At 40.3% G+C, this 26,384-nt stretch overlaps 5 protein-coding genes across 7 annotated transcripts; 2 read left to right on the top strand and 3 right to left on the bottom strand.

The window, feature by feature from the left end:
* Positions 1-4,314: 4,314 nt before the first annotated feature.
* Positions 4,315-6,135, bottom strand: LOC140784212 (probable galacturonosyltransferase-like 3). The gene has a single exon (XM_073131473.1). It carries the CDS (start codon positions 6,001-6,003, stop codon positions 4,963-4,965), a length of 1,041 nt encoding a protein of 346 aa, XP_072987574.1. The 5' UTR covers positions 6,004-6,135; the 3' UTR covers positions 4,315-4,962.
* A 2,828-nt stretch (positions 6,136-8,963) lies between these two features.
* LOC140783945 (uncharacterized) lies at positions 8,964-11,090 on the bottom strand. The gene is made up of 2 exons (XM_073131095.1): positions 10,100-11,090; positions 8,964-9,486 (listed from the first exon to the last, which is right to left on the bottom strand). The coding sequence occupies exons 1-2, from the start codon at positions 10,840-10,842 to the stop codon at positions 9,243-9,245; spliced, it is 987 nt and encodes a 328-aa protein (XP_072987196.1). The 5' UTR covers positions 10,843-11,090; the 3' UTR covers positions 8,964-9,242.
* Positions 11,091-11,426: 336 nt separating this feature from the next.
* On the top strand, positions 11,427-14,405 carry LOC140783944 (probable beta-D-xylosidase 6). The gene is made up of 5 exons (XM_073131094.1): positions 11,427-12,377; positions 12,467-12,564; positions 12,641-12,991; positions 13,078-13,494; positions 13,581-14,405. The coding sequence occupies exons 1-5, from the start codon at positions 11,512-11,514 to the stop codon at positions 14,177-14,179; spliced, it is 2,331 nt and encodes a 776-aa protein (XP_072987195.1). The 5' UTR covers positions 11,427-11,511; the 3' UTR covers positions 14,180-14,405.
* Positions 14,406-15,488: 1,083 nt separating this feature from the next.
* Positions 15,489-20,140, top strand: LOC140785350 (thioredoxin M1, chloroplastic-like). Its single transcript, XM_073133218.1, has 2 exons — positions 15,489-15,855; positions 19,596-20,140. Exons 1-2 carry the CDS (start codon positions 15,603-15,605, stop codon positions 19,913-19,915), a joined length of 573 nt encoding a protein of 190 aa, XP_072989319.1. The 5' UTR covers positions 15,489-15,602; the 3' UTR covers positions 19,916-20,140.
* Positions 20,141-21,386: 1,246 nt separating this feature from the next.
* On the bottom strand, positions 21,387-26,133 carry LOC140783943 (delta-aminolevulinic acid dehydratase, chloroplastic). 3 transcript variants are annotated; one of them, XM_073131091.1, is made up of 13 exons: positions 26,020-26,133; positions 25,114-25,433; positions 24,844-24,955; positions 24,601-24,674; positions 24,233-24,301; positions 24,072-24,155; positions 23,934-24,003; positions 23,142-23,197; positions 22,932-23,053; positions 22,755-22,826; positions 22,584-22,665; positions 22,426-22,503; positions 21,387-21,735 (listed from the first exon to the last, which is right to left on the bottom strand). In XM_073131091.1, the coding sequence occupies exons 2-13, from the start codon at positions 25,408-25,410 to the stop codon at positions 21,565-21,567; spliced, it is 1,287 nt and encodes a 428-aa protein (XP_072987192.1). In that variant the 5' UTR covers positions 25,411-25,433; positions 26,020-26,133; the 3' UTR covers positions 21,387-21,564. The 3 variants fall into 3 exon arrangements, with proteins under 3 accessions (XP_072987192.1, XP_072987194.1, XP_072987193.1); XM_073131093.1 differs by having other exon boundaries at positions 25,114-25,413; positions 26,020-26,111; XM_073131092.1 differs by lacking the exon at positions 26,020-26,133 and adding an exon at positions 25,810-25,970.
* Positions 26,134-26,384: the final 251 nt, after the last annotated feature.

The raw sequence follows: 26,384 nt of genomic DNA, 5'->3' as shown, positions 1-26,384 counted from the left end.
GAGATAAATGAAACAATTTTTTATCCCTGATTAAGGAAAAGATAGATGCTGAATGCACTAGACAATGTGGAAATATGTTCTCAATTTTACCTTGGGACATAGGTAACAAATATTCATAACATGTCAAGTGCTATTCTGAGCCTTTCTCTGTTTGCTGATGTTAATAATCCACTTGTGCATCAGTGCTGGATGGACAATACTTGAACAGATAAATGATGGTACAAGGGCATCCAAGAAACAGCTTACAGAAACAACTCTTCTCACCAAAAAAAAAAAAAAAAAAAGGTTACTGAAAAGCCCTACAATCATCGATGGAGATTAACCTATGATTCAAAATTTTCCTATTCATGAAATAAGTTCAATCAAGTAGCAATAAGTTAGAGACACCTGTGCTCTACTCTAGGATACAGATGACAGAAATACAGGTTAACAGGATCACGGAAATTAAGAAAAAGGAGGCGGAGGCAGGCAAGAATATAGAATCCTATTACACAGAAACTTATCCAACATCTCCTGAATTCAGATGAAAGGAGATTCTGATATAACAAGAGATTGTATCCTGATAAATAGCACATATGTATGAACTTAGTTGTCTATTACGCCGCCAGATGGCTCAGTTACTCTTGAAATTTCGTCTTTCATACCATAGTGCAGTAATTTGTCTAACCAACTCTGAAGATCTCATCTTAACAAGTTCGTGCAACACTTCGATCTAACCAACTCTGGTGGTATCATCTTATATGACCTCTAAACATGTAATGATTCAATTCCAATGACACAATAACAATCTTCAATGTGCATCCGTAATTGTTCAAAAGGAGAATAGTAAATCTAAAAGGATATTTTGCAGGGATAACATCATCAAATGACCAAGCCTTTCTTTAAAAAAATTTACCGCTCATCTCTATGCATGCGCACCAATATTTGGACTGCCTGATTATAGTGATGAATGTTTGATATCAGTGTTCAATAAAGAAGTTAGAAAAAACTTCTAAAGGCAACTGCGCAATTCATGCAGAGCCTTATGACGATCTAGAAGGAAAAGGAAAAGTGTGAAGCTCTTCGAGGACCAGCATTGTATTCAGAGGAAAAGAAAAGAAAATGTAAGTTTCATACATACCTGTATATAAGCACGCACACATATATGATATGCATGTATTAGATCTGCTGAATATGCAACTCAGCAGACTAAAAAGAGAAGAAATTTGAAGATCCAGGCAACTACCGAAAGGCCCAAAACACCATCCCACACCCGAAAGAAAAATCTTAAATGACGTAACAAAAAAAGGTGGACAAGTACCACATTAACAAAAGTAATTATATAACTCATATCAAAATCATGTTCCATGTATCTACAGACACATTCCAAGGGTTAGGGATGTGTGCAATGGTGCTGAGGTCCCCGGTCTGATCCTGTGCTTACGTAGCGCTACACCAAGAAAAAAAGGAACAAAAAAATCTTACGCTATCAGTCCATCATATATCTACTCTTGTTACTCCGAAAGTATAGATCACAATTAATATGGAGTCGTCGCATCTTTCCTACTTTCAACAAAAGTTTTGGTTTCGGTTTTAGTTTCAGCTTGATTAAAAAATTAAACTTTTCGATCAATTTCGGTTGGTTTCAATTCTAGTTTCCTTGTATCCGTTTCTGACTTCTTTTGATAAATAATCTTTTTTTATCTTATTTTTTTAATTTACCACGCAAAATCTAATAGCACTTATGCAATGAGATTGATATTGATTAAGTGCAAGTTGGTTTCAAATTAAACCTAGCTTAACATTTTTTAAAAAAATGTTATTAGAGTTGTTTCAGTTTGATGCTAGTTTTGGGGGCAGTTTTGGACTGGATAGGACCGAAATGCAAAACATTTAGGCGAAACCTCTTGGTTTCGGACGAAACATCAAACCATGTTTTAACCTATAAATCTTAAATTTTATAACCACTTTAAAAGATCCGTTTCAACAACTATCCTTGCTCAGAGTCTCAAAAGTCAAAAATGTCTCCAAATGTAACACTTGAACTGAACCCTGTAGACTATACAAATCTCCATTTGTAAGCCACACACTCTGGGTAAAGCTATCGAGTTAGAGAAGTCTGAGAGTTTCTATATCCAATTTCTTCCTCTCTATGAGGTCATACATTCAAACATAATATTGCCTCATTTGCCATTCCATGAACCATATAGTACTCATTCCCTGTTATTGAAGTGAACCATGCTTCCTGTCCTTCAGAACATCTTATGCTTTTCACAAAATAAGACAAAGAGCTGCTTCCTAACTCCTCCAGCTCCATGAGGTATAGTTACTATGCACATCTTGTTCAAATGATTAAGGTTTTGAGGTGATGTTTCCAATCCTTTCCTAACACAGCAAGCAAGCTTTTATGTTAAAAATTCAAATATCTTACTGTGATTTGGACAGCATAAGATCATGCTGTTCGGCGTAAAAATGAAACTTAACCTTCTTCTTCCGTGCATGCAGAGTATATTCATAACTAAATGCATGGATTTATTTTTCTCCACTACAAAGAATCTAACAGGCATCATACATAGGTAGAAATGGATATCATATTCATTAAACAAGGGATTCTTATGATATTATACAGAGATAACCAGATATATTTAACATTTTCTTAATACCGAAACAAAGAAAAAAACATCACAACACCACCAACCTTACCATAAGAAATTAAGCCACAAAACAACATCATAACATACAAGTTTTATGATTCTACTGGTCTCATAACGACGCACGACACAGAGCAACACAGAGGAAGAAATAACTAGTGAACCCACGATTTCAAACAGACAGAACACGAGACAGGAACAGAACAAGACCGATCTATTAAAAGTCACATAAAAAAAGGAGGGGGTGGGGGGGGAGGACCGAACCGATCACGAGGCACGGATCGACGATCTCAAACGGAGGAGCTCTTGGCGGGGCCGTCGGCGTCGGCGTCGTCGTTGGGTGCGTTCTTGGTGAACATGAGAGGCCGGTCCTTGGCCTCCTCCTCGTCCTCGTTCTCGTCCTCGGCTGTGCTGAGGTTGATGCAGGAACAGCGCTCAAGGGAGGCGAAGAAGGCCGAGGCGACGCTCGTGCCGACCCAGCTCGCCACCCCCTCGAGTTTCTCGTACGAGAGGATGCCCTGGTTCTCCATCGACATGGATCCTTGATTTTTAGAGGGATTAGAAGATGCGGGGGGAGGGAAGGGGGAATAAAGGAGAGAACTTTTGTTTTGGTCAAGGGAAATTAGGAGAGGGAGGTGGAGATCGAATAGTTCGAGGTGACCAAAAAAAATTTATTCTTACGACTTGGCACGACGGGAACGAGGGACGTTGGGCTGCACCTGGTTCTCATCAAACGAATCAGTTAATAAACTTGTGGTGGGGGTCCGTGGGGATTTAAAACTAATAACTCCTATCTTTTCTCCATTTTCTTCCTGAATGATGCTTCAATTACTGATTCCTTTTACAGGCCAGGCTTTATTCCAAAATATTGGGCCTCAGCGTGTAGATGGACTGGATTCGGATAGATATACACGTCCAACGTTGCCGGATGCTAATTTGAACGGAACTTAGCCAGATAGCTATGAGTGTGATTAGGTTCGAGTTTAAATTTGATTGGAAACTGTAACTTTTCTGGATTCAACAATATAGAAAAGGCTTTGGTCCTTTACAACGTCTTTTATAATATTTTCCTCACGCTGTGGTGTAATTAATTAAGAAATAGAGAAACGCACGTTAACCATTTTTATTAGGATTCTAATTTTCCAGTCCGAGAAGTTTCTCTTGTTGACTCTGATACCGGTTTGTTGGTACCACTCTGATGCTAGTTATTAGAAATACTGTGGGAGTCTAGAGAACAAAGCAAGAATGACACACAACAAACACCATAAAAGCTTATAAACAGAATAACTTGTGAAATATCTAATAGTGAGTCTTATAAAGAGAACACAAATTTTTAGGTTGGATCCTTTATACTTTTTAATCTATATATTGAAATTGATAAGAGTTTCACAAGTCAACCATGTAAAAATAATCTTTTATGTGACTATCTTTGTATTATTATTTTTTCCGTGTTTCGCTCTTCTAGACTGACGCAATATTGTAGGCAGTAGCCCACGCGCACAAGAGAAAGCGCCCACGGAGATGTGATGTTATGGATCAATGCTTGTGACGCTGGTGATCTGCAATAAAACCAGTCACATGAATTGTTGCAAGTTTACCAATAGGATCTACGTGTACAGTGTGTAACAGTGAAAGGTAAGTCTCTAAACAGGCAGACCAACCCAGGTGCCAGGTACGAAAGAAATTAAACTTTATCCTCTCCTGGAAGATAAGCAATAGTTATTCCCTTCTCTCATCCAAATGCCCTTCATGCACATTATTCACCAATATCACGACTCCAGATTGACGAGAGTTTAAAAAAAAAAATTAAAAAAGAAAGATATAAGCCCACCTTGCTTACAAGATGCAGCCTAGTCATTCGAACTCTATTCTGCATCAGATTGTGAGCCTCAGATGAAGCCAAGAAATATCTACCAGCTGTTGAAGTAACAACAATACACTCCATTCAAACAGGAAGGGAAATTCCCTACTCCCACACACCCTGCACAGCTGTACATCTCCACGTGTCCGTCCCATTTCCTCCTTGGGTTTATTGCAATTCACCACCTACATCTATCCGTATTGCAGTCAACATCCTCACTTTGATATCCTTATATAAAATATACTAAAATGGAGGTAGCGAATTGCAAAAATCGTCAAAAGAGAGATGTCGGTGGTAATATGCAAAGAGAACCCTCTTTTAGCTTCTGTCTTACTGGAATCGATCCGCGCCGATCGCCCACCCGGCAAGGTGCTTTCACTCGCCAGCTGTTGCCTTTTTCAACTTTAACCTCTCATTGGCTGATTGCTCCCGATCCCTGTAGGCCCCACGCCGATCTCCCCCATCCCCACCTCACTCGTCGGCGAAGGGTTCCCTCCCCTTCCTCCTCAGCAAATCGTACGGCTTCCACAAGCTATCCAACGGACACGACCTTCCTTGATCGAGCCGAAGCCATGGCTTCCCCTTCCCGCTCCAATGGAGGAGGCTCACTGGCCCCGGATGCAGATCCCGGCACAAACCCTCGACGTTGTCCCCACCGAGCCCGTGCTGGTTCCACCGGTGCTCCACCCCCTTCACCTCGCCAGCGAAGACGAGCAAGAACGGGGGAAGCGATCCGAGCTCGTAGATCCTCGCCTCCTTCTTCTGTATCTCCATCCATCGCTCCAGTCTCCGGGTATAGTCCCCTGATCTCCATCTCTCTAGATCGATCACCATTACTCCGGTGTTGAAGTAGCACGGGGGGCGGGATCGGTGGGAGAAGACGGTCGGGAAGGTCGGGTGGGACCAGAAGGCGGAGGTGAAGTAGGAGGTGAAGTTCGCGTGGCAGTACTCCGGGGCGGCGATGACGTGGTTGGGTTCTAGGTCGATGGACCAGAGGCGGGCGACGTCGTCGACGACGACGAGGTCGGAGTCGAAGTAGATGACGCGGGAGATGGCGGCGGGGAGGAGGTCGGCGAGGTAGATGCGGGCGTAGTTGAGGGGCTGGTCGAGTGCGCGGCGGACGGAGGAGGAGATCTTGCCGCGGACGAGGGCGGAGTCGAAGGGATGTATAGAGAAGGGGAGAGAGGGGAAGGCGGAGAGGACGGCGCGGCGGAGGAAGGGAAGGCGGCGGGACGGGGAGGCGGAGGAGATGAAGTGGAAATGGATCAACTCGGGGCATGAGGCGTGGCGGAGGACGGAGAGGACGCCGGCGAGGGAGCCGCGCAGGTAGGTGGAGTCGAGGGTCATGGCGATGTGGATGATCGGAGAGGAGGAGCAGCCATGGCCGTTGCGGAAGGCGGGGGCTTCCCGAAAGTTGGGGAGAGAGATGGGTTGGGATGGGTGGGAAGTGGAGAGGGAAGTGGAGAGGAGAAGAGGGAAGAGGAGGAGGGACAAGAGGCGGAGGGGTGGCATTTGGTGGAGATTGGATTGGTTCAGAAGGATGTGGAACGGAATGGAATGGAATGGTTCAAAGAGATAAGAAGTAATAAGCGGGGCGTTAAAAGACTAGAATAGGGATGGATCGAGTCTCGGGTGGGATAATAATTAAATGGGAACGGAGGAGTGGGACGTTGGACAGGCTGGAATGACGCGTTCCTATTTTTGAACTTATAGAGATGTAGTAGAATAATTGAGATAGGAAATTACAAATATAACTGGGTCAACAAATTCTATATAAGAAATAGACATTTTTTGAAGCTTTACTTGGGAAAAGAATAGTTTTCATGAATTTAATGGCATGTAGGAATAGTAGCAGGTGGGAACTTTATCCAGTACACGGAATAGCGCCGCTGTTGGGTGCGAGCAGTACATGTACAGGATTTACGAGGCAACCGTGCCGACGGTGAAATTAATTTGGGACAGCTGAGGAGCAAGGAGCCCCTAAATCTAGCCGATCACAACCCAAATCCCCCTAAATTAGTGGCCACCTCACTCGGTGACAACCATTTCGGTGAGAGTAGCTAACGCTCGGCTCCACGGTGTATAAGCTGGGATTCGAGCTTCTCACTCACCAGTGCCAAGCCTAAGTTCGCCACTCGATCCTTCGGATTCGTGTGACGTCAGTGGAATTATTGGATGACGGCATGAGGCGCGAGTTGGAAGTAATTCTGATCGCCTGCGTCCTCGATGCAGGGAATTCCTTGCGACTCGCACTTGCCGGCCTCTGATTAGCTGCCATGGCAGTTGAATTCAGATTTTGATTTACTATATTTAACCAATGGATCGTTTAGGATCAATTTAATATAGTTTACTTAGCAAGCAAGACAAGTATTCGTTTGGTTTTGTCACTAGCGTTCTTATATTTGATTAAACTTAAAAAGTGGCCTGTCATAGCCTAAAAGTGGTGAATACTAACTAATTAGGTTGTATTTACCGTTTTAACCTTTTGTTGTTTGCCACATTATAAATCCCATGCACCTAACTAGTCAAGTTATAACCCAAACTCACTTTCCTTCGGGAACTCCCACATCTGGGGTCTTAAGATACTCGACCGACAAATGCGTCTTATTCGAGCATACATGAGAATAAAATAATTCCCATTAAGTGTTCTCTTAATCACATGGATGTTGTATTCTAATTATAGGCTACCTGTTGAGTGACAGTGCTACAATAACGAAATATTCTGAGTGGCTGGCGGACTGCTTAGCTGCATGTGACCAAGTACCTTTTAAGATGCATAGATATGCCATCTTCCTATATATGTGAAGTTTTATGATATTGATATCCCGATTGGAGCCACATACTGAGTGGATTATCTTGGTAGACATGTTGTTATTGAGTCTAGATTCGCATTTATCTCGTAGATGTGTGTATATACTTATTTTGAGTTCAATCTTTGGCCGATGTAATGGATCAGGATGTCCTTTTAGTGGAGGTTGTGATGTCCTTGTCTTGGGTCCTTTTAATCCTTTTGCAATGGGACTATATTTATGAGGTGGGTGTTATGAGTTTGGTGCTAAGTTCTAATCTCACGAAGAGCGATTGCAAGCTACGATTCCCAATGGTGAATTGTGGAGTTTAAATTAAAGGAACCAGGTCGTCAGCATCTCGTACATCGCACGTAATAAGTACACTGGTATAGTGTGGCAAATGGCTTTTGTAAATTAGGAAACTTGTAAAAGATTCTAAATTAAGGCCGATAAAGTTAAGTAATGGACAGATAGCCTAGCATATGATGGGCACTTATCATCACAGGACTGGCAAATGGCAATAGCACCAGAAATAAGAGGCCAGGAAGCTTATCCTGACCCAGCCCATTGGCTTGTGGGGGCCTTGTAATGAAGACAGATAGTCGCAAGGATATCTTCCCTAAGATTTAGGAGAAAGCCGATAGTTATCCGGCCGGATATTTAACTCATTAGATGCTTTATAAAATCTTGCCATCTTCTTCATGCTTTAGTTGAGCAACAAAACGTTAATCCTTGAGATCATTGAAGGTGTAGATGTCATAAGAGAAACCATATGAGATCCTCTTCATGTTTTATTTCTACTGGATTTACAAAATAGGAGATAAAAATAAAGTTTCCTTTTTCTTTTTCTTTGATGTCTTCTAATACAGTTCTCTAACTATCTTTCCTCTTCTCATTTAGGATTTCTAGATGAAGAGGAGATTTTTTTGCTCCTATCATAGGTTGCTTTTACAATAAAGTTAAGATTTTGTTTCAGTGAGGGCAAGAGCCAAGAGGGGATCTTTGTAGATTATGGGGGGGGTGGGGGGTAGCCATATTTTTTTTTTTTTCCTATCTTTAATTTTTTTTATTTCCTCCCTCGTAATGTCCAAGGTGCCGTTGCTATGCTCCAGAAAGGTCTCAACATTGCAAGGACATAGCCGATTAGTGCTCCATGTTCTTAGGATGTGCTTTCTTCTTAATCATGCTAGAATGCACAAGTGCTAGAGCTTATAATAGATTTAATGTTAAAAGGATTAGAACGAGGGAATTGTATATCTCACTAAGATAAATCAAGTACATAAATAGGAGGAGATTACAAGTTTACAACAATCTCTCCTATAATTAAGCTTGTCTATCTAACATATTAGGATAGTGTTACTATATACAAGAAAAGTAAATAACAAACAAATTAATCAAATTAATAATAATAGTAATAAAATCTGATTTTAAAATTTCTTTTCTGATTTTAATATTTCTTTACAATACTCCCCTTCAAGTTAGAACCAAATCTGATTTTAATATTTCTTTCCAACAAACACCCTTCTTAAGTTGGAATCAAATATATTTTCAATATTTCTTTCCAACATTTAATACCCACTTACATTTCTGTTCTTTGGTGTTTCTCGAAACAATTTTTGTATCTTAACGAAGGTAAATACGTGCAATTCTCCGTCAAAAATAGAACAAGAAAAATAGATTCCCTTTTTCTCTCTTAAACAAATGTAACTTTCCATTATTTCTTTGCTCCTTGGCAAACTTTATTCACTGTGTAACTTTCCGCTGATGGACACAGTCAATGATGCTTCCACTGGGGGAAAAAAAAAGGTTGAATGAAAGAATAAGAGATTAAGGCTAACAACTTTTCGTGCACATACTCATATATCACCACACTGGAGGCCGTCTCACTCTCTCTCTCTCTTTCTCTCTCTCTCTCTCTCTCTCTCTCTCTCTCTCTCATGATCCAATCCAGAATGGACTCAATCACTCTTCACATCCCTCATCTTCCAGGGGAAAGCAAGTCTCCACCCCACCAGTCCTCCAGAGGAACCAAGCGTAGGTGCTCCGGTGGTAGCTATTCTCCGGCTCGGCTTGTATCGCCTCCAAGAACATCTCCTCCGCCTTCTCGAGATCCTCTCGCTGGTGCCAAAGGAACAACGCGTACTTACTCATCGCCTCTCCATCCACCGGCTCCGCCGCCACCGCTCTACTGAAGTAGTCATCCGCCCTGTTACCAAGATTTCCTATTAGAACGGTTTAATTTCATTTAGATCCCCTTAAATTATCCTAAACTATTGCAGATTTTTCATATAAACCTTCTCTTTTCTTTTTTTGGTGCTGGCTTAATAATATAATATCTCTCCACTCCTCTCTCTCTTTTCTAAAGTAAAAATAAAATAATACTCCAAGTCCTAAACTTAACAACACGATACTTCTTAATAGAACATTAAATAAAAGGACCTTTAGGAAATTTTACATAATTGAGAGAGTCTGAATAAAATTGGTGCTTTAATATGACATCAGAATCAGATTCCTAGATTCAAATCTAATCAGAATCCTACGGGACCTACTTTATCAATTAAACAGAAAATCTTTGTCAATTTAAATCATGTTCAAAGATTCTAATTTTAAGGTTTTAGGGTGGTCCACGAGTTAATAGTTTTTACAATAACCACTAACCCCAAATCATCCTATTAAAATATAATTATCTTAATACGGTATTAGAATCAGATTTCTAAGCTCAGAATCAGAATCTTGCCGGACCTACCTTAGTTTTACAGATTCTAATTTTATGTTTTTAGAGTATCCGAAGATTTAAAATAGATTTCAAAATAACCCACCTGTCAGGATCGTTCTCGTATTGATACAGAAGCTGGGCATAGTTAGCGAGAATTAAGGAGCTCGCCATCTCGGTTACGATGATCTGCTCGTAAGCAGCTCGTTTACGCTTATAATCATCGCAGTACATTGCCTTGTCGGAATCGTCAAGGATTCCGATATCGGACCAGCAGGTGAATTCTCCGGTATCAAGCGGACGCGGCAATAGCGGCAGGGCGGAGGTCGCCAAGAACTCCGTCGTGAGGCTAAGAACTTGGACTACGAGGAGCGGAGACGAGGCGAAGACCTTCTTAAAGAGCCAAACGATGGAGTCGCCCGCATCCGTGGAGCTCTCCTCTTTAACAACCGATTGCTGCAAACTCTCGAGGGCCGACGCGAGAGAGCAGACAGCGTAGCCCAGCGAGCCGAGATCGGGGGAGGGGAGACGCGGGCGCGGCGGCGCGGCCATGCGCTTCTTGCGGAGCTGGAGGAAGCGGAGGGAGAAGGGGACGGCGGAGGCAGAGCCGTTGAGCTGGAAGTCGGAGACGAGGTCGGAGGAGGGGTTCTCCCGCGGGGTGGGAGGGAGGAGGAGCCATGGCGGCTGGGGCTTGGTGAAGGAAGGATGGGATTGGAGCTTATGGTGGGGTTTGGGATTGGCGGAGCTAGAGATATGGATGGATTTGGATTTCGAGGAGATAGATTTGCGAATTGGGGAAGAAGCGTGAAGAGATGGGGAGAGAGTTTGGAGAGCGAGATCGGTTACCATCTCATGTGCAGAGAAGAGAGAGAGAGATAGAGAAAGACGGTGAGAGGGGCAGAGGGGGAGAGGGGGAGGGAAAGGTTCGTAAAGGCAAGGAGGGAGGAGAGAGAGGGAGAGGGAGAGAGAGAGAGCGCGAGGGTTGGGGATCGTGGAGCTGAAGCTTCGGTCAAGACGGGAGACTAGGGTTTGTTGTTGATCTTTGGGGTTCGTCTATCTCTGGGATGGAGGGGAATAGAATGGCCTAAGTTGGAAATGGGCCTTAGACAAACTAGCTGGTTTGGACCTAACACCTCTATGGCTTGGGCTTTGTCTAACTTATCTTTATTTTCATACTAAATTAGGGTAAATACATTTTAACTTCCCATACTTTAGATAAAAATTAGTATACTTCTCCAACTTTGTTTTATATTATTATGCATATATATACACATTGTTAATAGAACTGATAAGATGACTTAAATGATGATTATTTCTATTCATTAAATATAGAATAACTTAGTGATATAAAAAAATATTTTTTTGTTTAAACTGATAATAATTTTTAAAATAGAAAAAACACAGACACTAATATGGTAAAGCTAATCTTCTAACCGATAGAACAATGACCAAATCCCAAGACTACAAGTAATCTATGTACATATCTCATCAGATTCCTCTTGTACTCTTCTCATCCAGATGGGACTGAGCTCGATCTATTTCCAATTCCTCCTCCTCCTCTTCTTCGTAATAAATCCCATCTTTGCATTACCAAATCGCCCTTGCTCTCTTCCAACCGCCAACTCCTTCTCCTTCTGCAACGCCTCCCTCCCCATCCCTTACCGCGCTCGCTCCCTCATCTCCCTCCTCACCCTCCCGGAGAAGATCTCCCAGCTCTCCGACTCCGCCGCCGCCGTCCCCCGCCTCGGCCTCCCTGCCTACGAGTGGTGGTCCGAGTCCCTCCACGGCGTCTCCTCCAATGGCCCCGGCGTCCGCTTCAACGGCTCCGTCTCCGCCGCCACCGGCTTCCCCCAGGTCATCCTCTCCGCCGCCGCCTTCAACCGCACGCTATGGCGCGCCCTCGCCCACGCCATCGCCGTCGAGGCCCGTGCCATGTACAACCTGGGCCAGGCTGGCCTCACCTTCTGGGCTCCCAATATTAACATCTTCCGCGACCCTCGGTGGGGCCGGGGCCAGGAGACCCCCGGCGAGGATCCGATGGTGGTAGCCTCCTACGCCGTTGAGTACGTTAAGGGATTCCAAGGCGAGTACGACCATCACTATGCTGGTGACGGCGGCGGCGGAGGACCGATGATGCTATCGGCTTGCTGCAAGCACTACACTGCTTACGATCTGGAGAAATGGGGGAACTTTACGAGGTATACCTTTAATGCCCTGGTCACAGAGCAAGATTTGGAGGATTCGTACCAGCCGCCGTTTCGGAGTTGTATCGAGGAAGGGCATGCGAGTTGCTTGATGTGTTCTTACAATCAGGTGAATGGGGTGCCCATGTGTGCTAGGCAAGATCTACTGAAGAAGGCTAGAGATGAATGGGGATTCCAGGGGTATACCACTTAAATTGCGGTGCCATTGTTTGATTTTTTGATTTTTTTTTTTATTGCTCAAGTGATTATGTTTCCATTGCCCTATGTAGTTATGTCACTTCTGATTGCGATGCCGTTGCGATAATTTATGAGAACCAGACCTACTCGAATTCTCCCGAGGATTCGATAGCTGATGTGCTCAAAGCAGGTAACTTTTTTTTTTGGATTCAGAATTTTGTGCTGTAATCTGTGCTATTTAGCTAATTTTCTTCGCTCTTGAGAAGGGATGGATATCAACTGTGGGACATATTTGCTACGACATACTGAATCAGCTGTTGAGCAAGGAAAAGTCCAAGAGGAAGACATTGATCGCGCGCTCTTTAATCTTTTCTCTGTTCAGCTGCGCCTCGGGTTGTTTGATGGAGATAGGGGAAATCAATGGTTTACACAATTAGGATCCAGTAATGTGTGCACGAAGGAGCACAGGGAGCTTGCTCTGGAAGCTGGGAGACAAGGCATTGTCCTTTTGAAGAATAAGGAAGGTTTCTTGCCTTTGAAAAAGAGCAAGATCCGTTCTCTAGCCATCATCGGCCCTGCTGCGAATGACACAAGCATATTGGGTGGAGATTATACTGGTTTGGTACTCAAGCCATTTGAGTAGCTTATCCTAATTCATTTAGTTCTAGATGAAATTGATTATAACTTTGTTCACTATTTGAAGGTGTTCCTTGCGATCCGATCAGCTTTCTCAATGGCGTCCAGGCTTATGTACCAAAAACTCTGTTTGCTACTGGATGTGTTGATGTGCCTTGTAACTCTACAGATGGATTCGATGAAGCCATCAACATTGCTAGAGAAGCGGACGTAGTAGTTGTGGTTGCCGGCCTAAACTTGACAGAAGAGACTGAAGACCATGACAGGGTGAGCCTCTTGCTACCAGGAAAACAGATGGACCTCATCAATAGAATCACAGCAGTGAATAAGAAACCATTGGTGCTGGTTCTCATGGGTGGTGGACCTATAGATGTTTCTTTCGCAAAGCAAAATCCGTGGATTGCAAGCATTCTTTGGATTGGATACCCTGGTGAAGTTGGTGGTCGAGTTGTCGCAGAAGTCATTTTTGGAGACTTCAACCCAGGTTAGCAGAACAAACTATAAACTTGATATATTATGAGACAAACCTCTCATAACGGCTTTTAATCTAATAATCTATGGCTGTAACAGGAGGAAAGCTGCCTGTTACTTGGTATCCGGAGTCCTTCACCAGTGTGCCAATGAATGATATGAACATGAGGGCTGATCTTTCAAGAGGCTACCCTGGACGAACTTACCGATTTTACCAAGGAGAGGTGGTATATCCATTTGGGTATGGTTTGAGCTATTCGAACTACTCTTACAGCATCTTATCAGCCCCTGAAAGAATCAGTTTGTCTGAATCATCTGTGGAGAATCACATCAGTAGAAAACCCACCTACAAAATTAGAGATGGACTTGACCATGTGAATATCAAAGAGATCTCATCATGTGAGGCTCTAAGATTCTCTATTTATATCTCAGTAGTTAATCATGGTAGTAGGGATGGAAGCCACATTGTGTTATTGTTTGCAAGATCTTCAACAAGCACCATAGGCTCCCCACAGAAACAATTGATTGGATTTCAGCGTGTGCATACAACTGCTGGCGAAGCTACAAAAGCTGAGATTTTTGTAGACCCTTGCAAGCATATGACTGCAGCGAATGACCAAGGACAAACGATGCTGTCGTTGGGAACTCATGTACTGATGTTGGGTGATTTAGAGATTGAATTGTTTGTTGGAGCTTGACAAAGGCTTCATTCTGAAGTGCCTAAATAAATTGTACAAGTTGTTGTAGTTGTCTCTGGAGTTAAGCTCCTTGTAGATTAAATAGATTTGTGAATCAATAAGCATGTAAATCTGATGAGAGATCTCAGAATTCTGTAGCTACCTTTTTGGTATTTCCATTTGTCGGCAGACATTAAATATTTCAGATCAACAGGAAATGAGGATTACAAGCAATTGTTATTTTCCATGATTCGTTTTGCATTTCTTGTGCCAGTCGGTGGTAGAAATTTTTTTCAATCAATCTTACTACCTAGAGAAAGCTCTATCAACAGTCTCAAACTGTGGCAGAGTAGTATCCAATGAAACAAATTAAGCTCCAAAAAAACAAAGATATACTGCACTTCACAAAATTATAGAATCATACAGTCTAGAAAAGTTTATTAATACAAACTTTCAGGCCCCAAGTACATGACAGAAAATTTATATATGGAGGTCTAATTTTATGATACCACTTACTATGGCAAATATGTAGAGTTTTTATTTAGTATCTACCAAACTTTTTCCGTAGTAAAATATATCCAAGTAATTCTCTGAAATTAACTAAAAAATAATTTAACCCTAATTTTCAATATTATAACACTGCTTTATTGTGAGATATGAGAATGGACGTCTAATTATGGGAATTCCTGCTCTACTTATAATGTAAATGAGTACATGACTCTAGGTTTCCACGGCTAAGAAATAGCAATGCACATTAATACATTACCTTCGCTTTATTACAACGACTGCTACAAAATTTCGGTTGTTAATATCAAAATTTTGGATTAATTTAGGAGAAAATATATTTTACACTCTTATAGTTATAGGCTAAATTTCAAAGTTCTCCTTAAACTTGTATTTATGTTACTTTACTCTTGTATTTTTTTTAGTCAATGTGAACTGTTCACGAAATTGCAAGAGTATCAATTATATATTTTTTAATTAATTTAAAGGCAATTACGAGAGGTATCGATTACTCAATAGTTTAGTGTTTGATGCATCCTCTTAACTTGGCTCGGCGGCAATACGGAGAGATGTTTTGATTAGTTTGATATTTTGATACAATATTTTAGAGTAATATATTTATGATATTCAATTCGAAGTAGTTGTTCGATGATACATATAATTTGAAATTTAAATTAAATAATTTAATATATTAATAAAAATTTAGTAAGAACTAAATGTGTCTATATCTTTTTATCCGGTATTTCAGCCCCATCTAACTTTAGTACGATAAAAAAAAGACTTGTGAATTTCTCACTTTAAGCCCAGAAAAAAGTAAAATTTAGTCGGCGGCACGTTTGGTCTAACTACTTAACAAAAAAGCCCGATCTCTGAACGCCTTTCTCTATCCATTCTCCATTTCCCAATCAACAGCCTCTCTCTCTCTCTCTCTCTCTCTCTCATGGCTAACGTTCTCGATTCGCTAATGGCTCCCTCTTCTCGCTCGGCTCTCGCTACGGTTTCCGTGCCGAGGGCAGCCCTGACGCCTTCTTCCTCGCTTCTTCGCTGCGGCGTGTCGCCACTTCTGCCGGAATTTAAGGGTTTGAGACTCGTGTCCCGAGCTCCGCCTGCGGCGTCAGCTAGGGCTGGGGGGAGCGTGAAGGCGATTCGCCATGGAACTGTGGTTTGTGAGGCCCAGGAGACGGCAATCCAAGGTATTTCTTCTCTTTACATATAATTGCACCCTCCTCTTGCAGTATTTGTTCGATTTAGTCGCCTAATTAAAGTTTCTGGCGTTTATTTCTTGACTTTAAGATTATAGTCGTAGATCTGTCGATCTACGGATTTCTTCAGGTAATTCTGTTCGCAATTATTTATCACTTCTAGTAATGTTTATAGATGTTAAGCATTGTATGATCAGATTGCCACTTGTTGCTGTTTACTGAGAAAAATGACAAATCCTGCTATAGATATCTACGAGAGTTCAGTGAATTTAGAGCGCTTTCCGGTTAGGTATTCTAGAAATGGACTCTAGCGAGTGTGTTGACTGATATAGGAGGGACCTCCTTGAGATATAGACTCCTAGATCTCATAACAACCTGAGCAGGCGGGGCAAAAGAAAGGTCCAAGGAATTCTATTTTCTAATCCGACCAGATCTTATTGTTTATTTAAATTTTGGACATTTTATTATGAACAATTACTTTCTATAGATGCACAAGCTGAACATGCTTACTTCATTGTTCTTTATGTCTAGTTGAAATTGCACGATTCTTATCGACAAGCAAAGTAGATATGCATGCATATTCAAATACCTAATTGCATTGCCATATCTTTTGGAACTTATTTTTTCAAGATTTGTCATATCTATGTGTCGGCATCATGTCATATCCTTAGCCTGTTTCCATGTCCATGCTTTATGCACATCACGAATTAACTATTTATGATTGATAGAATATACAATAGAAATGCCATGGCATCTATTGTTTGCTAAGCATGCAGGAATCTAGTACCTATAAGTTTATTACTATGGTATTTGTTATGCAGAAAATTAATTAGTGCATAAAATCTTCCTATTCTTAATAGAAATAGGAGATGATAATATGTTTAAATGATGATAGCTGAGAATTTGTGCTAGAAAATATGAAGTGATGAACTAATGTGTTTCAGAAAGTGTTGGTTTGATCTGCTGGAGAACATGTGGTCATGTGAGTAGGGCCATTTAGGGTTTGTGTGAACTTTTTGGTTGTTTATGGCTTTATGCTGGATGAAGAAGATGAAAAAGGAGTATTGATGAATATGGGGTGCTTAGTGATGCATGAAAAGGAACTAGTTGCTATCATGTTTCCAGGCTTCCAGATAAAGATCACAAGGTACCCGAATAGGAATGATGTGAAAAAAGAGAAGAAAAGAAAAGGTATCTAATTTCTAATCAATCTTGGTAATCATTTCCTAGAGCCTCGTAAAATTATATTGCCTGAGAGAGTATAGAAAGATTAAGGATGTCTATGTTGCATTAAGATGAAGAGATAGGTTGGCCAATGTATAAATTATAACACTAGTTCTAGAGTTCTCCCTAGTCCACAATTCAAAATGTCTGGGAGTGTTGTTGACATTTGTTTACACCAAACCAGTAATGTGGCATATAGTCATATGGTACTAGAAGCAATGATAGTCGTGCCACAGGCACGGACCGTGCCGACCAGCATGTGCCGCGGCACTTGCCAGCCATGTCGTAAGAGGAGAGAAAAAAAAGATATACTCACCTTCACCATTGCCCGAGCATGTCGGGTGCCCTAGCCTGAGGAAAAAAAAGAGACCGAGAGAGAGAGAGAGAGAAATCAAGATACATATATATATATAAAGTTATCGGTTAAAACTTAAGTTGCGGATCCGGATCCGGATCCCGAGTTCCAAGATCAAAATCTTTCGATTATTTCCTCTCAACTAATCTTGCCTACGAGCTTACCAACTACTTGACCAAGAAACTTTTCTTGAGTTGGACCCCTTCTAACTTGAACAAAAGAGAAGAGATTTAGAACCCAAGTCTTGAAATCCTTGAAAATGGGAAGGAAGAAGGGGGTAATTGTGCACAAATAGAAAGAGAGACTTGGTTGTTCGAGTTCCCATCAGCATATTGGTCTCCGGTCGCTTGGCCAAGGTAACGATCGCTTGGCCAAGGTAACGATAAAGAGTGACTCCCTTGCGTTGGATGGAGGAGGGTAGCTTATTAACGGCGCATCTCCTCTCCGTAGATGAGCTGAGGTGGGTTCATGCCCTTTGGGAGGTGATAGGCATGAGCTTTCTTTTGTCGCAAACGAGGGTTTGGTAAACAAATGTGCATTCGGTGAACATATGATATATAAAAGGTGACTTTGGTGGACGAGATATAGAAGCCTGGCCCGGCTAGCTTAGCTCGCTCTCTCACAAGCCGATGGACGGTAATAGGCTAAACTATTTTAGCCGATCTATCCAATCCGACCCACTCGCGAGTGGGCTGGCTTGCAAATATAGTGCCCAGCTCGGTTGGCCCGGATTGAACCTGGCTAGGCCCGTCCAATAATCACATCTACCTACGAGGAAGAATCTAGTTCTATCGGGTGAGAAACTCACTTGGAGTCCTGCACTCCTGTATACTTACCTAATAGTCACAGACTAACAATATAGGGTTACCTTAAATTCTATGTGACATTATTTCAAGTATAAATGATCAGTTGGCACTTTGAGCTGACACTGGAAACTAATAACTTTCAGAGGCTAATCTTAAAATGGTATTGGTATGCAACTTATTGACTTACTATGAAGTGTGGTGTATTTTCATTAAATCTACTGTGTTACCTTTTCTTTTATTGGGCCACAGTGGTTGATTCTCTCAAGAGAGCAATAGAGGAGGTGAATTTGGTTTTTGCTATGCTGAAGATCATGGTCTTGCTCTCAGATAATTCTGCACTAGTCCTCAATTCCCTGTACGTGTGCAAATTATTACTGCATCAGGCAACTATATTCCCTATAGGATCTAAATCCCATGGGCCTGCCAGTTAAAAAAATGACGGATGGAATTAGTATGAGTTTGAAAATGCGGAGAATTCAAGAAATGATCTCTGAATTAAAAGTTTCAACTCAAGTATTGAAGAAAATCATTGATTTTGAGGGTCATTATGGTTTATTGATGGGTAGTACTTCCTAAGAGATTGATCCAATTGATTTAGTTAATAAATATTTGATGATAATGATGCCGTCCAACTAATTATGAACCCATTGATGGCTTACTTTTGGAATGTGTTGGTCATTAGTTGCTGTTACCTCCAGCACTGAGTGACTAATGCGTTAATTGGATGTCAGTAATGTCTGACCTCATAAACTTGGTACCTAAAGCGTAGTCTAGTTGAGTTAAAAGGAAAAAAAGGATTATGGATTTATGGGCAGTGAGTCTTGAGAAAGACCTCTAATTTATCTTCTCATTTTACAATTATAAGGAAAATAAATAAAATACAAGATGGGTTCTTATTTCTGAGAACTGAAGATGGACATACAGTCTATACCTTGGCATGTGATTCAAACTCTGATTGCTTATCAGGTCTTTCAGCAATCTGTAGAGCTGCGGAGGCAAATGAAAGCAGGCAATCAAAGTTGCAGTTATGTAATGGGATGAGAGTGCAGATAGTGGTGAAATTTTTTTCTTAAAAACTAACATGCATGTGTCTACGCAGATAAACTTCAACAGTGAATCAAGAGACGAGATGTACTAATATGCAATGTTCTTTATTATCTGATTGTACATGTCATGCATTTCATTGTGGGCATGGCACTGAAGTGTCTTCTGTAGCAAATAGTTATTTGTATCAAGACTCCGGAGATTCTTTTGTGTCAACCTTTCCTATCTCTGAACTTATCAATGTTTTTGTTTTCCTTTTCAAGTCAGTTACCTGAGTAACCTATATTGTTATACTTCTGCAGTTCCAGATGTAACAAAATCAACTTGGCAATCTCTTGTTTTGGACTCTGACATTCCAGTTCTTGTCGAGTTTTGGGCTTCATGGTGCGGACCATGCCGAATGATTGATCCCGTTATTGGGAAACTGTCAAAGACTTATGAAGGAAAACTGAAATGCTACAAGCTCAACACTGATGAAAATCCTGATATAGCAACACAGCATGGCATTCGCAGCATTCCCACTATGATGATTTTCGTGAATGGTGAGAAGAAAGAACAAGTGATTGGGGCTGTGCCAGAAAGCACTCTCATATCTAGCATTGAGAAGATTGTTGGGAGATAAATGTGCCCCTTTTCTTCGGATCAGACTGTTTAAATATGTCTGTTGATGCTTTTCACGAAGTGTAGTTCGTTGTTGAAATCGTTTGGTAGTTGTATCTGGAGTTTACTGTACCTATAGATGCTGCATTTAACCTGAGATCTCTCTAGAGTTCTTTGTAGATAGTTGTGAGTAGGCTTTGCTCTTTCACTTGTGTCAATAAATGAAATCGAAGGTGACATTTTGTTCTGTGTTGAGTGCTGCTTGATACCTTCGCCACTTGGATCGAGCTGAGATTTCCCAATTGAGAAGAATATTTTCAGAATCTCAAAACTGTTTTTTTTTTTTAAAAAAAATACTATCCTCTCTTCTTCTTCTTTTTTTCCCTTTTTTTGGTGGTGGTTGAAAGAAAAACTGTCTAATGTCAATAAATTGTCACGTCGTTTCTGTTTGTGAAGCAATTTCACAAGTTAGGAAATTCAAAACGAATACAGCGATGATGTGGTAAAAACTGTCTTCGTTTGATTCGTTGTGATCTTGTTTTCCTGGCAATGTATGAGCCAAAAGGGAAGACGACAGAAATTCTCTCCCATGGCATTATGCTGCTCTTATGCCAACTTGCAGCGAACGAGGTACTTAAAATGCTTCTTTTGGGACAAGTGAGCAATGTCACTTTCCACTTCTCAAACAACCATTTTGGACGGAGAGGATATGAAAGAGAATGAGAAAATAAAACGAGAAGTATTTTTCTCTCATTTTGGATAAAAAAATTTTAGGAGAGAAGAGGAGAAAGAGAAATTAAGAGAGAACCAAGTTTTCTCTCCCTTTTTCTTCTTTTCTCTTGTATATCCAATTAAAACGAGATAATTATTTTCTTTTCTTTTTTCGTCTCTTCCTCCAAACATAGTATAAATTATTTGCTAAAATAAAGGGGATAATTACAGGCCTCTAAATTATAGTCTATTTTCACATAGGTCTTTCTATATCTGTGATACTTTTGACCCCTCAAGTATCTAATATCACCTATCCTTCTATCAGTAATAACAGAAAAGGTTAAATAACTATTCTACTTAAAATTTTCCTCCTTTTCTTTTCTTCAAAGTAGAAATAAATTGATCACTCTCTACGGAGCCTAAAATTAATCCTTACCACATTTGAAAATATATATATATATAACGGATAATTAACACATAGTTAAGAGGTCTAATGTGCCACAAAATAAATAAAAATGTTTCATATGAAAATGAGCTATAATCTGAGATTCATTATCCCAAAATTAAACTTGTTTTGATAAAATTAAATCTTTTGAATGGGTAACATGTTGGCTTCGTATGATGGAGATATGTCACCCTAGAGTGAGTGTCCTTTATCAATATTCACCATTTCGGCGAGTTCATCTTAAGAGAGTGATGCAAATTCTTTTTCGATTGAAATTTCTGTTTCCTTCAAGCACTAATCAAACTACCACCAAAATGGAGGCGCTAAAAGCTCATACTGTATCACTAATCACTCAAATAACCTTTTATTCACCGCACTATCTTGGCAACAATAAAGAAGGGGTCACAATGAAGAGGTACATAGTATGACTAACACGAACTCAAAGTACAAGATGTCTATGCAACTATCCGGTGGCTTTCTCATATCTAATTGGAAAAACTTTGGGCGACAAAGATCTACTTCGATCTCATGCCACATAAAACACTTGCAGCTTGGCGAGCAAAGTAAGAAAGGATGATATCTGCCCCAGCACGCCTGATACACAGAAGCGACTCCATCATGACCTTCTCTTCATCGATCATTTTGAGTACCCCGCCCGCTTTGATCATAGAGTACTCACCAGAAACCTGAGTTCAAAATATAAGCATCATAAGGCACAGACTAGTTGTGTTACGACTGAAAAACAGTACAATAATAGACATGGAACAACTTCATCTGCAGATTTTGTCCATATAGCAGACAAACATCTTATTCTAACATAGAATAATATTGTGATTAGAAGTGCAAAAGATGACAATTGACAATTGATTTAAGAGTACGGATGACAGGCTTGAATAGTTGGCTTTCAGTAGCAACACTAATGAATCAATCCAATTAGAACTATTAATAGCTGTGCAAGTTAAAAATGAGATAATATTAGTCATGAACAACCCTAATATGCCTTCTATTCCTTCAACATTTTGTATTATAGGAGGTCGTAAGTAAGACAAAAGGCACAGAGTTCATTCTTAATTAGTAGAACGAGAAAAGGTCAGTTTCCTTACAATAGAAGGTTAATGAATTAACATCCGAAAAACCATTGAAGATGGAAATATAAGTTGGCTTCTAGAATGGACTACGAACCAATCCAGAATTTTAGAACACAAATAGAAGTGTAATCACAATTCACACTATGGTGTGTACCTAGAGTAGAACGTATTTACAACATACTGTAACATATATGTGTCATTTGATGAAGTACACTCATCGTATTACACAATAGATAGACAGTTTAGGATTAATGCATGAGAAGATGATATAAAAGTGATAGCATTTACCTGATATGCAGCAATTGGTAATGCAGAATTATCTCGAAGAAGACGAATAACATCCAAGTAAGGCAAAGCTGGTTTCACCTGCCAATTGGACACTTTGCTATAAGCCGAAGGGCACAAGAAAGAGATCCTAGTTTGAATATTCTTAGAAGGAAATTCACCAAAAGGATGTCTGCTCCTTCAGACTCATCTGCTTCAGTCTCTACAAGGGCTTCTCTGTAATTGGCTGGGTTCATCTGGTAACTTTTGTTCAAAAAAGCCAGATTAACAATTAAATTACAAGTAAATTGTTACAGTCCATCAAGTTGATAACCCAGTGGATAGAAGCATACGTTTTCTTATCTCCAAAGCGCGGATTTGAATCTAACGCTTCTCGGAATGGACCATAAAATGCACTGGCATATCTGCCCAGGACATACATAATGTAAAAAGTGTTCAGCAAAATCATAACTAAGGAAGCATAATATTTACAGAGTGCAGCAGGCAAAGAAGAGTGAGATAGAACATACTTTGCAGTATACGACATAATGGAGACATCCTGAAAGCCTTCAGCATCAAGAGCTGCACGAATTGCTCCAATCCGACCATCCATCATGTCACTAGGACTGACAACATCAGCACCGGCACGGGCCTATTTCACAAGAAATAAATGTTTGTGTTCCTGGATAGTTACTAACAAGGGTATCTAACATTGGAGAAGAAAGAAATTCAAAGAGTACCTGTGAAACAGCCTGTTTGCACAACTGGTGAACAGTTTCATCATTCATGATGACTCCTGCCAAAAATCAAATTAAGAGATTAAAAAATCATATTCACTAAGATTTCCCATGTTTCTCCATATCACTAATGTTTCCAGATTAACATTCTACGAAGGCTAAACTCCTAATTGAAAAATCGGGATTGGGATCGATTTTTTGAAAAAACGATATGTATCAGCTGTATCAGTCCCCCGAATCGGATTAGATTTTTTTTAATTATGTAAATTCTAAATATTATTTAGAAACACAGACAATTTTCTAAATTTTAGAAAAAATGATATAGATAAGAAAATAAAGAAATAAAATTATGGCGCAGTAAAAACTAAAAAGAAGAGGAGATTAGAGAGAAAGTGGAAGAAAACTAACAAAAGAAAGAAAAACTTTGGTGCAGTGAAGAAAACGAAAAAAGAGAAAAAATTTAAAAAAAAAATTGAGAGAGAAATAAAGAAATAAAATTAAAAAATTATATAGCGGAGTTTGCCGAAGCTAAATCTCTCCATAAGAGAAATAATGGGTATATTGTAAAGAGAGAACAAGAAAAAGACAGAGTGAAAGAAGAAAGAGAGAGAGTGAGAAGAAAGAGTGAAAGAGAGATAGAGAGAGAGAGTTTGGATCGAGTCTAAATCAAGATCGGGTTTGATCGATCTTGTTAACCATGAAATAAATCACAAGTCATAACTACTTAACACATTTCCAAAGTACAAATTGTTAGGTTGTGATCACAAAATGGGAAAATTCAAGATTAATGCATACCATCTTCTCTCACAATACCATCATGCCCATCAGAATTATAAGGATCCAATGCCACGTCAGTGTAGATAACCTAGAAATTTAAAATTTCACTAGAGTTGAAGGTAAAGAACCATATAGAAGAAGTAAAATATGACTCACAATGTCAGGGTACTTGTCCTTGAGTATGCGTATAGCTCGGGGTACCAAACCATTGTCGTTGAATGCCTCATCTCCTGCTTGTGACTGATGAACAATAGCACATCTGATACCGTTTAAGATCCCACAAGACATAAAAGGACAATGATGTTTGCAAGACAAACCTTCAATGCATCAGGGATTTTAGGAAAGAGAACAAAACTATTAACACCAACATCTCGTGCCTTGTATACCTGCATGAAAGAGACAGTATTAGTACACGGTAAATTGTTTGACGTGAAATTCCCTATTTCTCTTTGATTCATATATATTCACATGTTTAAGAAGATAGACAATAATAAGAGTTATAATTATTAATCTGAACAAGAAATCCTACTAATAATAAACTGTAGCGCTAACAGTATTCGCATGTTCTAAGAAAATTGTATCAGCAGAGGCATAAACACTTCATTCATAAGGAAATATAAATCCTACACTATCAAATTCAGAACAGGCTACAGTTTTCTTCAGAGGTTTTTCAAAGTATAAGCACCTCCTCAAGAAGGCCATGCCTCCATCCCAACCTGAAGCATCCAGGCATAGCTCCAATTGGAACGTCCTCTTCACCTGAAAGCATCATAAGTTGAAGTCAACTCAAGGTCAGTCTCTTGCCTTGCCACATTATAATAGCATGCCACAGTGATAGGGAAAGAACTGATTAACAAAAGAAGAATTCTGAGACCTCATGGAAATAGAAAGAGGATTTTTTTTTTCAAAAACTTCATTGACGACCCACCTTCATGAATAAATAGTGGAAGCACAAAGTTTGCTGGAGACAGATACGTTTCCTGAAATGCAGCTCTTAGTGCAGGTGACTTTCGGTTGCGGCGTGGACGTTTAGTAAGTTCCTGTAAAAGAGGGATTAGATAACAGTAAGACATCATCTTGGGTCTTTGAAAAGATAAATGATAACACCCAAATCTGAAGACTGAATTTGATCATGTTCTACATAGTACTATAGTATGTTGTAATGCCTCATATCAAGAACAAATAATTACATACGTACAAGTGGTTGGATGACAGGTGTTCCTTTGGGGCCTGTTGGTCTATATAGGGGAGGAGGATCAGGGAATTTTCCAGCCACAGCTGCTGCTTCACATTCCTCAATACTTAAACCTGAAGTCTTCACTGACGTCTCATTCTCATTGCTTGCTCTAATGACCGTGGATGAATGAGCTTTAGGTCTCCGTGTGATAGAAACATATCGGGGAGCGGTCAGTGGCCTCAAACCAGCATAACTATGGTCATCTATTATCCTTGCCAGTTGAACGTTGCCAGGAGAAAATGAGATTGTTGAAGCCATCAACTGCGACAATCACAAAGTTCCTGAAAGACCAAACAAGAAGAAAAAATAGTTGACAAACTAAGCTAGGTGCTAGGTGGGGTGATAAATGCTCTCCATTACATTATAGAAAACGGGTAATCAGTGGCAGAGTAAAATACTATTCAATTTTGAACCAATGTTGACATATAAAAATACCAATTTCTTGAAGGATGACTCTAAAACCAATCAAATTCCATGACTTAGCTCATCCTACTGAGAATTAGAATATCAATCATATTTCTGACACAAAACCCCTTAAATCAACCAAGAGGAGCGCCTGTAGTAAAATTTAGATTCGTCAACTCATAAATGAATCCTAAGAACTATTTCAGCCAATTTTAGTCCATCTCTTTGCTAACTCCACCGAGAACCACTCACAATTGCAATCACCACGTCGCTGAAACTAGCTATACTTGGATTCAACCTCAGATTGCTTGGAATGAACTACTTCCTCGAGGGACAACAAGTACGCATGATTAATAAAAAAAATCGCAATCTTTAGCTCATAAAGGAATCCAAGATCCATCTCAAGATTTGGAACAGAGATCATTCAACTAATAATATTAAAAGGGAGAAGAGGAGAATTACCTCGCAAATGGATAGGGAAAGGGGAAGAAGGCGACCTTATCTTCCTAAGACTGTCGTGAGGAGGAGTTCACCAACCGAGATGGATCCTGACCACTCTTTGCGATTCTCTTATATGAATTAGTAGAGATTGGATGGAGACGTGTAGTCGTGTGGGTCCCCGGGTCGCTTGCCACACGTCATCTCGACGTAGGCCAGAGTGGAGGCTTCCTTGGACCGGTCGTGGATACCTGGTTCGGCCCAATTAGGCCCGCCGGGCTTTATTTATAGTCTATTTGGGTTATTTTAGGAATTTTCTATCGAATAATAACTCTGGACATTTATTAATTGACACCTATAATTTTATTTTATTGGATTAAAACACTGGA

Source organism: Typha latifolia, chromosome 3, assembly GCF_019914945.1.
Source record: "Typha latifolia isolate L0001 chromosome 3, TyphaL0001v2, whole genome shotgun sequence".
NCBI classification, from domain to species: Eukaryota; Viridiplantae; Streptophyta; class Magnoliopsida; order Poales; family Typhaceae; genus Typha; species Typha latifolia.
This window is presented reverse-complemented; position numbering and strand designations above follow the sequence as displayed.

What these genes read in the sequence shown, in the direction of transcription:
- LOC140784212 (XM_073131473.1), bottom strand. Translation starts at nt 6,003, where the DNA reads ATGCCACCCCTCCGCCTCTTGTCCCTCCTCCTCTTCCCTCTTCTCCTC.
- LOC140783945 (XM_073131095.1), bottom strand. Translation starts at nt 10,842, where the DNA reads ATGGTAACCGATCTCGCTCTCCAAACTCTCTCCCCATCTCTTCACGCT. An exon ending in TACGAGAACGATCCTGACAG is followed by an intron (nt 9,487 to 10,099) that starts GTGGGTTATTTT and finishes TCTTGGTAACAG; the next exon opens with GGCGGATGACTACTTCAGTA.
- LOC140783944 (XM_073131094.1), top strand. Translation starts at nt 11,512, where the DNA reads ATGGGACTGAGCTCGATCTATTTCCAATTCCTCCTCCTCCTCTTCTTC. An exon ending in GATGAATGGGGATTCCAGGG is followed by an intron (nt 12,378 to 12,466) that starts GTATACCACTTA and finishes TGCCCTATGTAG; the next exon opens with TTATGTCACTTCTGATTGCG. An exon ending in AGCTGATGTGCTCAAAGCAG is followed by an intron (nt 12,565 to 12,640) that starts GTAACTTTTTTT and finishes GCTCTTGAGAAG; the next exon opens with GGATGGATATCAACTGTGGG.
- LOC140785350 (XM_073133218.1), top strand. Translation starts at nt 15,603, where the DNA reads ATGGCTAACGTTCTCGATTCGCTAATGGCTCCCTCTTCTCGCTCGGCT. An exon ending in CCAGGAGACGGCAATCCAAG is followed by an intron (nt 15,856 to 19,595) that starts GTATTTCTTCTC and finishes ATACTTCTGCAG; the next exon opens with TTCCAGATGTAACAAAATCA.
- LOC140783943 (XM_073131091.1), bottom strand. Translation starts at nt 25,410, where the DNA reads ATGGCTTCAACAATCTCATTTTCTCCTGGCAACGTTCAACTGGCAAGG. An exon ending in GGCATGGCCTTCTTGAGGAG is followed by an intron (nt 24,302 to 24,600) that starts GTGCTTATACTT and finishes TCTTTCATGCAG; the next exon opens with GTATACAAGGCACGAGATGT. An exon ending in TACCAATTGCTGCATATCAG is followed by an intron (nt 21,736 to 22,425) that starts GTAAATGCTATC and finishes TTTTGAACTCAG; the next exon opens with GTTTCTGGTGAGTACTCTAT.